General features: G+C 37.7%; 1 protein-coding gene across 2 annotated transcripts in view; it reads left to right on the top strand.

The window, feature by feature from the left end:
• LOC136800178 (adhesion G-protein coupled receptor V1-like) overlaps nt 1–12868 on the top strand; it is an 81256-nt gene that overhangs the window by 36965 nt on the left and 31423 nt on the right. For both annotated transcript variants that reach the window (XM_067056794.1, XM_067056793.1), the window contains exons 29-42: nt 528–703; nt 1453–1717; nt 2724–2977; nt 3187–3413; nt 3866–4251; nt 5199–5439; nt 6034–6244; nt 6874–7153; nt 7843–8170; nt 8702–9342; nt 9986–10111; nt 10837–11129; nt 11527–11781; nt 12393–12801. In XM_067056794.1, coding sequence (XP_066912895.1) covers nt 528–703; nt 1453–1717; nt 2724–2977; nt 3187–3413; nt 3866–4251; nt 5199–5439; nt 6034–6244; nt 6874–7153; nt 7843–8170; nt 8702–9342; nt 9986–10111; nt 10837–11129; nt 11527–11781; nt 12393–12801 — 4092 coding nt within the window. The remainder of the gene's footprint in view (nt 1–527; nt 704–1452; nt 1718–2723; nt 2978–3186; nt 3414–3865; nt 4252–5198; nt 5440–6033; nt 6245–6873; nt 7154–7842; nt 8171–8701; nt 9343–9985; nt 10112–10836; nt 11130–11526; nt 11782–12392; nt 12802–12868) is intronic.

Here is a 12868-nt window from a genome sequence, read left to right as displayed (position 1 = left end):
TAAGAACGACAGTAAATCAGCACCTTTACCGTCCTTGATTTTTCGGGGCAAAACTGCGGGTATTTCAAATCGCTTCAGTCACTTTACCGTCCTCAAAAGTGCAAATACATAATGGACATAAACTCGTAATTAATAACTCTCTAACGGTGAAGTGCCGTAAAAGCTTTAAGAACCTTATCATTTCAGACCGATTTCTCAGTGGAGTGTTTAACGAGTGTTTACCGTCTCCAAATTCTGCATAATTTACCAACGTTTCATGAAAATGTTTTAATAATTTGCTGAGTAAAATCCACTTTCCTTTCCGTCTCAGCGAAGTTGACCATAGGCCTTTTCATAAATTACGTCACGAACATTACTTGCCTCGTTTTGAAATTATTGACATGGTGATTTAACTCCCAGCGGATTTTATTAAAACTACTTTCTATTCATAAAAAAACATTTAATGTCTCAGGGGACATTTAACCATGGAAATTGTTTGTCTCAGACAAATTGTATGTAAGATTTATCATTTTTTTCTTGTCCTTTAGATCCAATAGACCCTTCAACCATGCGAGGACCTGACGCACAGCTCATGGTTACCATTTTGCAAAACGACGATGCTAATGGTGTCATTGAATTTCAACAAAACACGTGGAATGTGAGTGAAGATAACCACGGTCGTGGAGTGGTCAATGTCACTAGAAGTAGAGGCACTTTCGGGAATGTAAGTGTACTTTCAATTCTTTTTGTAACTTTTTGGTCGTCTACAATCATGGACAAAAATGTTGAGACAAAACCTAATTCTGCAATGTTCAATGCTTGGTGTGACGGCCTTGCGGACTGAACATTGCAGCTGGGGGAAGAGGGGACCTTTTTTCTACATTTTTACTGCAAATACCTGTGTTTTTCTCGAACATTTTTGTCCATGATTGTAGCATGTTGGACGACTAATTATACAGGCACAATATAAAATAACCGAATACTAATGGAAAGATCAGATTTTCTTCTATACAATCTGATATTATCTCGTAACGGTTTTTGTATTATTAAGATATAACACCCATATTACTGCATTAAGCTGATTATACACGACTCCCGTCTGGCTTCTCTTAGCGGTCGGAAACGATGAAAAGTGGTTTGTTTGTTGTACTAGAAGTTCAATGATCAGATTGGCGGATCTTTTATAGTTTTTTGAACCGCTATAAATATTTTCCATCCAAGCGGGAAATCCTTGCTTTGGCTGAGGATACTTAAGGCAAATATCAATGAAAAAAAAGATTTGTATGATATACGGCGAGTTCGCTGTAACTTTTAGAGAGGAAAATTCTCTGATATTTCCTCAAATTCTGACTAGAAAAAATGAGACCTTTTTGAAGAAACTTTCGAGTTAGAATTTGTAGATGTTTGATAAAAATTTATTAGGAATCTGTACTTAGTAATTTTTAACATTATTCTGCCCATTTTCTTTTCTAGATCACTTTTTCATTTGAAGTGACAAACGATGGGACAGCCAATCTTGTTCAAGATTTCACCGTTCAATCTTTCACTGTCATCATGGGCGACGGCCAATCCATCATCACTCTCCCAATATTTATTGTCCAAGATAACTTACCTGAGTTCACAGAAACCTTTTCTGTACGCCTCTTACCGCGTGATGTTACTGGTGGAGCGAGGTTAGGACAGATACAAAGGTGTGACGTGAATATCATGGCTAGCGATTACCCACACGGGCTCTTTGGTAAGATTTTACTTCTAAGATAACAATTTCTCTAACTAATAGAAATGTTCTTATATTGTGCTTTTGAAAGAGCTGCCTCAGAATTAATTTCAAAACTGTCATTCCTGTATTATTAGATATTTTATGTATCCGTGTTATCCGACGGAAACTATTAGGTTTTGATTTGGCTAGATCCTGACTGGCTGAGGACGACGGTAAATTAGCACTTTTACTGCCCTTAAAGGTTTTGTTTTTGAATAAGATTGATATCGTTTGCTTACTCGTCAATTTTAATTTATAATAAGGATTGACACGGATGTAGAGCAAGATTGGTCAGAAAGAGGAAAAGAAAAACACATTTTAGCTTATATCAGCATAATTTTTTTTTTTGCTTATAAACACTATGTCGTCTTTAAGAGGATATAGCACGTACAAACACTTAACCATTTTTAATTAATTTATATACGAGTTCCAACTGAGTCAGTGGGTTCGACTTACAATTCCTGCATTAATAACACGCATGCGTAATTTGTCGTTCTTTTAGACCACATGTAGTTATTTCCCGTGATAAACAAAAGAAATGAATCGCTAGGGGTGGTACAGACACTTTCGGTCGGGGTTGTGGATGGCAAAATATGAAATTTGTCGTTCTTTTTTGTCGTTTTTTATGAAATTTGTCGTTCTTTTTGTCTATTTTTAGTAATGCAGGAATTGTATGATAGAGCCTTTCGAGTCTAACATTCTTTTTATTTGCATCAATGTAGCTACAGCTTGCGCTCTCTATTTTGATTTTCGAGGGGATTTGGATTTCGACTAAAGGAGCGGATTGGATTGGATAATAGAAATAATAAAGCGTCGTTTCTGAGAGTTTCTTGTTGACACTAACTTTAAATAATATCGAATAATGGAGCGTATCAAATAATAGGATGCCGAATTTAGAGAGCGTTAACTTAACTGTGATTCACAAGTTTGTTTATTTATTGCGTTGCAGTTTGTTGTGAGACAATATTTCGTTTCCATTATATAGAATTTGAAAGTACAAATCATATCATCACCCACGAGCCAATCACCAATGCCGACAATCAAAGGATCTCCATCACAGTGTTGAGACAATACGGGCTCAACGGTGCTGTGAAAGTGCAATGGAAGATCACCTCAACGGTGGAGAACATAGCACAAGATATCTCTCAAATGGAGGGTGAAGTCGGCTTCTTAAGCAATGAAGACAGAGCTGTCATCAACCTGGATATATTGCCGGATCAAATACCGGAGTTGAATGAGGTAATATCTATTCGCTTTTTCGTTATCTAATCAATAGAGATAATTATAGATACAAATAGTAGAGAAAACAGCCTCCAATTTACCCCATGATTGGGGATCAATAGATTAATCATATACTGTAACACAGTTCGTAAGATCCGTATAATTGTTTGAATTTATCAAAGTTTCATGACTAACTCAATTTTTCCTTTACCATTAATTTGTTTCAGACGTTTTCAGTTGAACTGATATCCTTATCTTTGACAAATGCCGCCATTAATACCAACAAGAAAATCGTCATGGTAACAATATTAGCCAATGACAACCCATTTGGCACAGTGATGTTTGAAAATCAAACTGAGATTCGTGTTGTGGAGAGAAATTCGTCCCAGAATCACGTGACATTATCCTTAATCAGGATTGGTGGAAATGTGGGGGATATTGATGTATATTACAGGTACAGTATTATTCTATTCTTCTGTAAACGTAGTAAGTACTATAAAATGAAACTTTAAAAGCATAAAATCCGACTCAGCAGGCCTGGTACACGCAGTGTTACAACTTATCCGTCTATAGACAGATCCACCAATCAAAATTATAAAGTCAAATATTTCTGATTCGCACCTCTATAATTCATACGAATCTTTCTTTAATTCAAACTGTATCTTTACTTCCCTCAGCTTGACAAGTTGTTTCAAATTTAAAGGTTTTACCGGTCAATTGGCCTAGTTTCTAGAGATCGGAGAAGGTTTCTTATTAATAATTGTTGCCATAGAGGCGGTTACTGCTTTTTTCTTTTACCGTGAAATTGTGCGGACACTAGAGAGACAACCTCCATAGTTGTTTTGAATTCGATTCGTGTCCACACTACTAAATTGACAGTTATCACTCTTTCACTATATTATCCAGGACAAAAAGTCTCACAGCTAGCGATAACAGTGATTTCATTTCAATACCTGATGGCAGAGCTAACTTCCAAAACGGATCAAGCCGCGCGCTCATCACTTTAACCATCATAAACGATACACTTCCAGAACTGGATGAGATGTTTCAGGTTATATTAACAAAAGCGGTCGCTGCAAAGCAAGTGATCTCGTTACTATCCGATCTGCAACCGACGATCTTGGAAGACCGTAATACGGTCAATGTGACTATCCGGGAGAATGACTATCCGTATGGACTGTTCCGGTTATCGTTTGACGGTATAGGCGTGCAACCAGGATCAAGAGATGTTATGATCGAGGAACCAGATAGTAACCCTGTCTCTTTGAATATCTACATTGAACGAGAAAAAGGTAATGTTGTTTCTACGTAAATCTTAAGACCATTTCGTCGATCAGCTCATTCGGTAGAGCATTCACCTAATAATTTTTGGGTTGTGGGTTCGATTCTGTGTCAATGCGTCAACTCGTCAGATAAGGAAGTATTGTCGATTGGACAATATGATGTAAGCGTTAAGAAAATGGTAGTCGGTAGTATTCGATCTATCAGGTTTACTGGAAATAGAAACAGGGAATCTTGTGATTCCATAAACAGCTGCCAGATCTTATGATGGGCAAGTTTTCTTGGATAAGACTGGTTCCGACTGCTCATTCCTTGATTGACGTGTACAATAAATATAAACAAAATATGAAGAATAAAAAGTGCCGTGTATAGTAGACCTTTTCATAAATTACGTCATGAGCAACGCTTACCTAGTTTCTGATATATTGCTATGACAATCGATTCCCAGAGTACAAATACACAAACCTCACGAGCGCTTTCAAAAATGTGGCCGGTAATTTTACTCGATTTTAGTCTGGTCTCACAATCTTGTCTGTGAAATTTCTGTTTGGAATATGTGTAGTTTCCAGTTATGGAATTCCCTTCTCAGTTCCTATTGGTCAGAAATACGAGAACCATAGGTTCAGGGAAGGACGAGCTTTGATTGGTTAGTCATGTAAACCTTAGTAAAAAGCTCTAAACCCGCAAACCTAGGTTTACAAAGCGTAAACCCAGGTTTTAAAGTACAAACCTAGGTTTACGGGTCGCAAACCCATGTTTACGGAGCGTAAACCTAGGTTTTAAACCATAAACCTAGGTTTGCGATATTTTTTGTGCATTTGTGCTTCCATAGTCGTTGCACTCAGAATAATTTATGAAAAATGCCAATTTGCCTGCTTATGATTGCAACTGAAATGAAACAGACATTCAGTGACCGAAAGAAAAAGCTGAAGATTAATATCTCACCAATTTCTTTTAGGTCCTTTTGGTACCATCAATATAACTTTACAAATGGATAACGGATATTCTATAACACCGGGTATCGATATCACCGGACTTTCCATCTCAACAACCGTGACCTTCCGACAACACGAAAGACGGAAATCATTCACTGTGACCGTGCTGCCGGACGATTTGCCGGAAGATGACGAACATTTCGTGATGAGATTGGTTCAACCAACTGGTGGAGCTGTCGTTGAGCAAACTGAAGATTCTATCAGGTATACACATTTCGCTTAGTAATCTCACTATGAATCTAGCGGTCGTAGCACGAAGTTAGAGCATTCGGATATGGTGTGCAAGCCACAGATATCTAAGCCCGAAGGGCTAGATTTGCAACTTTAAGCTTTCTCCAGCAAAAAAAAGTGAAGCAAAAATTTGACTTTTTAAATTTCGTGCCGATGGATAGGATCTAGCATTTTAATTGTTTTCGGAGCGCGAGATCAAAAAACATAGGCGGCAAACGCTATTTCACATCTCTCAAACCGGTGAAATTGCATATTTTAGTCACGTGACTCTGGTAGGAAATCCTTCCAAAGATGAGCTTCACTTTTTGATAAAAGCCGCAAATCTAGCCCTTCGGGCTTTACAGATATCTGTGGTGCAAGCTTGTTGGTTGAAACCCCCGCCGAGTCATGCCAAAAACTTTCAATATGGTACTTATTAGCCCATTGCTTGATGCTCAGCAGCTAAAAAGAAGTAAAGTACAGCAACTAAAGTTCAGATAAGCTTACGCATAGGTTAATGAGCGGCTGCCTAAATCCATGACAACCTTTGTAAGACCCGAATTTAATCATTTCATGGTCTTATTTCAGATTCACCATCCCAGCCAATGACGATGCAGGTGGAGTCATCAGTTTCTTAGACGGTTCCCTCTCCAAGAATGTCGATGAAGGGGATACAGTCCGATTCACTGTGGGAAGATCCGGTCCAGCTCTGGGTACTGTTACTGTTTATTGGAGAATCACTGGTGTAAATGCTACACAAGATTTTGTACAGACACAAGGATTCATTGTCTTCCAAAGGGTATGCGTAGTTCAGTGTTGCAACTTTTCCGCCTAGACGGAAATCGTTGTATTTGAATTTTCTAACGTGTATTTCCACCTCAATAACTCGCTTTGAAATCGGGCATTTCGTAAACTTCAAGTCTATTTCCAGGCATAAACTAGACTTAGTTGTCACGCTGATAATTTTGACATTATGTCTTTAAGAAATTTGTGATGACGATGATGTTTATTAGTATTGTTCTGTACCAGTCACTGATCTTTATAAACCCTGGACTAAGTCATATCCGCCATCTTTGATCGGAGTTTATTTTAAGCAAAGAAGCTATTGAAGTGTTAGAAATTAACATTGGACACACATTATTGCGATTCTTCTATAGAAATCTTTTACAAAACACTAGATGGTGGAGGATTATTTTGCTTCAGCTAAAGACAGAGTAGCTCTATCTAATGGAATATAAAAGATATCTGTGCGATTTTTCAAAAACAAATCACCATAGCGCTATAGATGGATTAAGACCGCTATTCAGTAGTGTTACTCTTAGGGTACCACTTTCAAAAACTCCGACAAAAGATGGCGGGTATAGTTTAGTAGTCCTTATAAAGGTCGGTGGGTGTCAAACTGAACTTTTCGAACTTTGCTTTTCCTAGAGCACCATACGAAATGACATACAGCTTCAAGTTCAACAAGATTCCAAACCAGAAACCACTGAAAAATTCAAACTCACTTTATATAACGTCACCACAACTGGCCTATCACAAAGCGGTGCTGCTAGATTGGATCCGTCAGGAAGTGATGCTTGGATTGTGATTGGTGCTAGTAATTACCCTCATGGCGTGATCGAATTCAGTGAAATTGATCAGCCAATGAAAGTAAAGGAAAGTGATAAATCATTCGAAATCAGAATCGTGAGACATTTTGGTAAACTTGGTAAGCATTTTAAAAAGTTTTCATCCCACCAATGAATTACCTTATCGGGGAAAACTTCGTCGGGGAAAAGTGACGAAATTTTGGACAAGTGACGAATATTTTCCCCGACGAAAATTTTCCCCGGCCTTAATGCGTTTACCAACTACCAGCAAGTGACGAATTTTTCCCCGACGAAAATTTTCCCCGACGAAGTTTTCCCCGATAAGGAACCTTATTACACTCATACAACTACTCATGTATTTAACATAGTTCACAATTTATTAACGTGAAAAACAGTTTTTTGGAAACGAACTGGAAACTAAGTAGGTTAGGCTCATTAACCTTCTACCTACTAAAATTCGACTACTTTTACTCTTATTGGATCAAACTATTGATCTCTAACTACTTGACTGGATCGGGTTTTCCATATAAAAGGAAGCGTGTCCAGTTTTAAAGCTGACTCGTTCGCCATCTTGTATTCTTTTTCTAGTTGTCTACAGTAGGATTCGAAAGTATTGAAATTCGAACGTTCAAAAATCTAGTGTAAAACAGAAAATAACGTGTCAGACTAGTCGACGATAAAACTGGACATTCTCTCATGGGAAATCTGTGATCAGTTAGACTATCTAGTGTGTAAACATGTTCAAAGGAATATGATATCTATGTATTAAATCATTTCTGCATCAATATCAATACATAATTTCTTTTAGGCAAACTAGAGATTTATTACGACATTTTACCTGTTGCAAACACAACCTATCAACCAGCCTCCATCACAGAGGACGTTGGACAACAACGCAATATGGTCACTATGGAGGAGAACCAAGACACGATCAAAATCACCCTCCCTCTCATTGACGATTCTGCACCCGAACCGGATGAGATTTTCCGCGTCAATATAACATCCGTCCGTCTTGCTTCGAACGCTTATAATAATTCTCAGCTACCAATTATTGGGCAATCGAGTTCACTTGATATACTAATCGAGGCAAATGATGGAGCTAGAGGAGAGCTTTCTTTTACCCATGAATCAGTGAAGTAAGTTTAAACCACTTGACGAGCGATGATAACCCTTAGACCTACCAAGATCGTCGGTTCGATTTTTAGCCAGATCTTCACCAATGGTTTCAATGGTGTTCAATGCTTGGTCAGAAATAGTGTAAAACTTAGCGGGAAGGATCCACATCTTATTTACTTACCAAGATACTTAGCATGGGCAAAGGTAGTCTAAATAGATTACAACGCCCCTCAAAACAACATCACAAATGATGATTTACTTACCAAGATACTTAGCATGTTCTATCTCTACCGCGGAAGATTTCTTTTTTTTGAAAAATCTTGTCGTTTGTAGATCTGATACGGCTAGACAGCATCTGTGTCTCGATGATACCAACTTTTTGAAGAAGGCAAAATTATGACATAGCTCTGCAATAAAGTGACTTCATTTATCTTCATTTTCCGATGTTTGATAATATTCCACTCCCGGGTATTACGAGCACAAAACCGCTGTTTATTTCAAATGAATCAGAAGTTAAAGTATTTTTCTGTTTCTCTCAAATGTTTCTATAGTGTGCAAGTTCCCGAGAAAGATGATCAATTCAACCTGACAGTCATTCGTAAACTGGGTGCATACGGTGATGTTTATTGTTTCTACTTCTTAAACCGCCTCTCTGCCGATCCGTCAGATTTCCATATCAGTGGCGACGTCATGAATGGAGGTCCGTCAAAACTCGTCTTCCTAGACGGCCAACGATCTGCTAACATTACGGTTACTATCAAAGATGATACAGTCCCCGAGAATTTGGAGAAGTTTGAAGTAGGGTTGACAGTACAGAACGCGGTTGGGAACGGCGGTGTCGTTATTAGATCTCCTGATCGGGCCACGGTTTCTATCTTACCTAACGATGATGCTAACGGCGTATTCCAGTTCACCAAAGACTCATCTTATCTTGTAATACCGGAACCTGAGTCTCATTCCGATCGGGCGAATCGGTTTTTGAGAGTCACCCGAACAGTTGGTGTTTTCGGGAATGTGAGTCTCGTTTGGAATATTGTTGCTATGGGAACACAACAACCACAGATTGCACCATCGAATGGAGTTTTGGTGTTTGAGGAATATGATCAAGAGAAATCGTTTGAGATTGGTGTTTTGGAGGATGATGTACCAGAACTAGCAATGAATGTTACAATACTATTGACTGTAATCTCTGGTAAGTTCTTGTTAAAGGTTTTATTTTTCCATAAGTGTACCCGTCTCATATCAGGCACATATTTCATATCAGTACAGTGTCTTACTATTGTTGTATTATGCTGATATAAGCAAAAAAATATTTTTCTTTTCCTCTTTCTGGCCAATCTTGCTCCACATCCGCGTCAATCCAATGTGAAAAAACTTGTGAATTGAAATTGATGAGTAAGCAAACGATATCACTCTTATTTGAAAACAAAACTTTTAAGTTTTACATAAGCTTAAATTCGTCAAATTAACAAAAAAAGGTTTTGTTGAATGTTGGTGTACATTGAAGTAAGTTCCAGACTTATGCATATAACTAAATATCAATTTTACGACGAGTAATGGAATGGCTTTTTTATTTTCACCTTATTAGATTTTTGACTCTTGGTATGTATTTATCTTGGTTTATTTTAAAAGAAAACTGGCAAACTTCGGGAACCTTTATGTCTTTTAAGAATTATCTACATTTTATAGGGCGTTTCAGAGTTGCCGCCCGTTTTGTTTACTTGTTATTTTTCTTACAAGTTACAAGGAATCAAAGCAAGAAACTGATTCGAAACATGTAGTGTATTAACGTTCGTAATGTAACCTTTATTCCAACTTTCTTTTCATTTTCATAGGGAATGGTAGATTAGGAGCTTTTTCGTCCAGTACACTCCACATTCCTCCAAATGACCACCCACATGGTGTTTTTGAAATTACCGGTAATGATGGAAACACGGTTGTCTATGTTGACGAAAGCAAAGGTTGGTTGGAATTTTCTCTGACACCTTTAGTATGTCTGCCTTGACCCTTTAAAGTGTCAATGTATACTAATGTCCATGTTAATGAAAGCAGGGGTTGGTTGGTAAAAAATTTTACTTTCTGTTGAATTTTCTCTGACACCTTTAGCATGTCTGCCTTGACCCTATAAAGTGTCAATGTATACTAATGTCTATGTTAATAAAAGCAGGGGTTGGTTGGTAAAAAATTATACTTTCTGTTGAATTTTCTCTGACACCTTTACCATGTCTGCCTTGACCCTTTAAAGCGCAATGTATACTAATGTCTATATTAATGAATGCAGGGGTTGGTTGTTCTTTTCTCGAAGAAATTTTAACCTAAACTCCAAAGACATTAGTTTGGAACTGCATATCTCCGAATCTAGAAGAAGATAGTTCGTAGTTCTTAACTAGCAATACTTTTTGGGCGCATTCGGTGATAGACATCGGCACGAAAAAGGAGAAGATTTGTAAGCCACAATTTATAAAAAATATCTATCCGAATACTATTTAAATAATCTTTAGGAGCCTTTCTGTAAGAGCTAAGTTTAGAGCATCTAAAATTACTCACTATAATTCGAGTCTTTTCTGTGAATCGAACAAATAAGATTTCCCGCACAAGTTCAAATTGTCAATTGTCAATTGTAGAACTCATTGCATTCCAACCATTCAAGAGAATTCGAATACTCATCTACTCTTTTATATTTCAGAATTTATTGAGGTTGTTGTTACTCGGCAGTATGGCTTGTACGGTTCAGTCTCGGTTGACTTTACTACGCAAAACGGATTAGCTGAAAGTCACTCCGGAGCAAACGTCGAATTCGGACTAGACTCGATGTACAACTTATCCCAACATGGCGGATTCACTGCGGCTCATCATTTCGACTTAGCTTCGAATATTGATAAAGATGGTCGACGTAGTAATGAGAGCTACTTGCTGGTTGCTACGGATAACGGCCAATCAATGTTGTACAAATGGATGGGAACTTTCGTCTATGTTAAGGTAAACAGAAATATTTTAGTGAGGAGAGATTTCAGAGGCTATAGCCACTGGACAAAGCTATATCCTCCATTTTTGATCGGAGTTTTTTTGGAATTGGTGCCCGAGAAGAACCCATTGCAATTTTGAAAATTAACGTCTAACGGCGCTACACCAACAAAAATATTCGAGGGAAAGTAGACCTAGCGCTCTCGATGCATTTACACCGCTATTGAGTAGTGCCGCCATTAGCGTACCACTTTTCAAAAAACTCCGATCAAAGATTTTCCTTTGTCGGGATTGAGAAACTTGGTCCAGGGTCAGTGACCCTAACCCAGTCTCCTAACGATTTAAAGGTTGATAAGAGTTTTTAAGAATTGATTCTTGTGGCAACATTATTCATAATTCATCTTACATTTAGACCATTTCTCAGATATTCGGTTCAAAACTCACATCAATCCCATTACAATCATCTGACGACGACATCATACTAGCGTCGCTCAACGTCTCGACAATCCACATTGCAATTCTGCGCAACAATCTGACGATTATTGAATTACAGAGGATTGAGATGTATGGAGTAACTGATATGTTGTTAATGCAAATGAATGGACGAATTCATCTTGCAGTGACGGTTGGCGTAGATAGGAACGGTGATTCTATTAATGATGTTAAGGTATGTTTTATTTCAATCAAATCCTCTCTCTAATTTGTACCTCTGTAATTCGAACTTAGCATTGGTCCCCTCAGCTAAAAAGAAGTGTTGAATACTCTCTGTAATTCGAATCTTTCTCTTATCTGAAAACAAATTCTTGGTCCTTTAAAAATCAAAGTAGAGAAAGGTAATTGCATCTTTATAGGAAGTGGAGGGAGGGGTTTGTCATCACAATTTCGACTGATTTGACTGATTGCCAGGACATTAGTTTTAACTGATCTATTTCAGAAAGGAATCGTGTAGCGGTTGTTGATGATGAATCAATTTATGGTCAATTTTTAGATTTTCAACCTTGCTTCGTCATTAAGAATATGGAGAAAACTGTTGAAAATGTCAAATAATATTTCGTCTTTTTCAATTTTTCAAACATCTAAGCCCTTTTGGATATCCATCAGGTTGGAGAACAGCTAACCCTGATATTCTTAGCCTATACTAGATGACGCTTCTTTTTTTCCACGCAGTAACGTCTATCCTAGCCCAAATTTTCGGACTCCAAAATTTTCGATTTTTCGATTTTTTCCGATTTTCGGTGAGGTACTCGCTATGGTATTCTTTTTTTTGCTTTTTTTTAGCTTTTCGAATTTAAAGATATGATGTTCACGAAACTTCCATCAAAAATGCAAACACATCATGCCAAGACTGTTGCTTCTATAACGGCTAGAAACACCGGGCATCTTTATTTCGCCGTCGGTAATTACTATAATGAAATCCGGAACACTCACAAGACCCTGTCCGATATCTATCGTTGGTCCGGAACAGCCCAAGATTTAAAACTATATGGTGAAATCGAAACAAATGGTGTCACTCACTTGGAATTCTTCCAACCAACTCTTAACGATTTTCTTTACGTCAGTGTGGCCAACGAAAAAGGAGATTGTGCTGTTTTCCTATTGGATGAAAATTTTCCCGGCCGTTTCCGTGAATTTCAAACATTTGCAGGATCATGCGCGAAGATGATCATGTTTGAACAAAACTCAACTGGTAAGATTTAAGATTTCGATTTCTTCACCCCAAAAAGCTGTTATTTTTTTCATTAAGCAATAAAATT

This window comes from Clytia hemisphaerica, unplaced genomic scaffold (genome assembly GCF_902728285.1).
Source record: "Clytia hemisphaerica strain Z4C2 unplaced genomic scaffold, Clytia hemisphaerica genome assembly, whole genome shotgun sequence".
NCBI classification, from domain to species: domain Eukaryota; kingdom Metazoa; phylum Cnidaria; class Hydrozoa; order Leptothecata; family Clytiidae; genus Clytia; species Clytia hemisphaerica.
The sequence above is the reverse complement of the archived record's forward strand: the minus strand, read 5'-3'. Positions and strand labels throughout refer to the sequence as shown.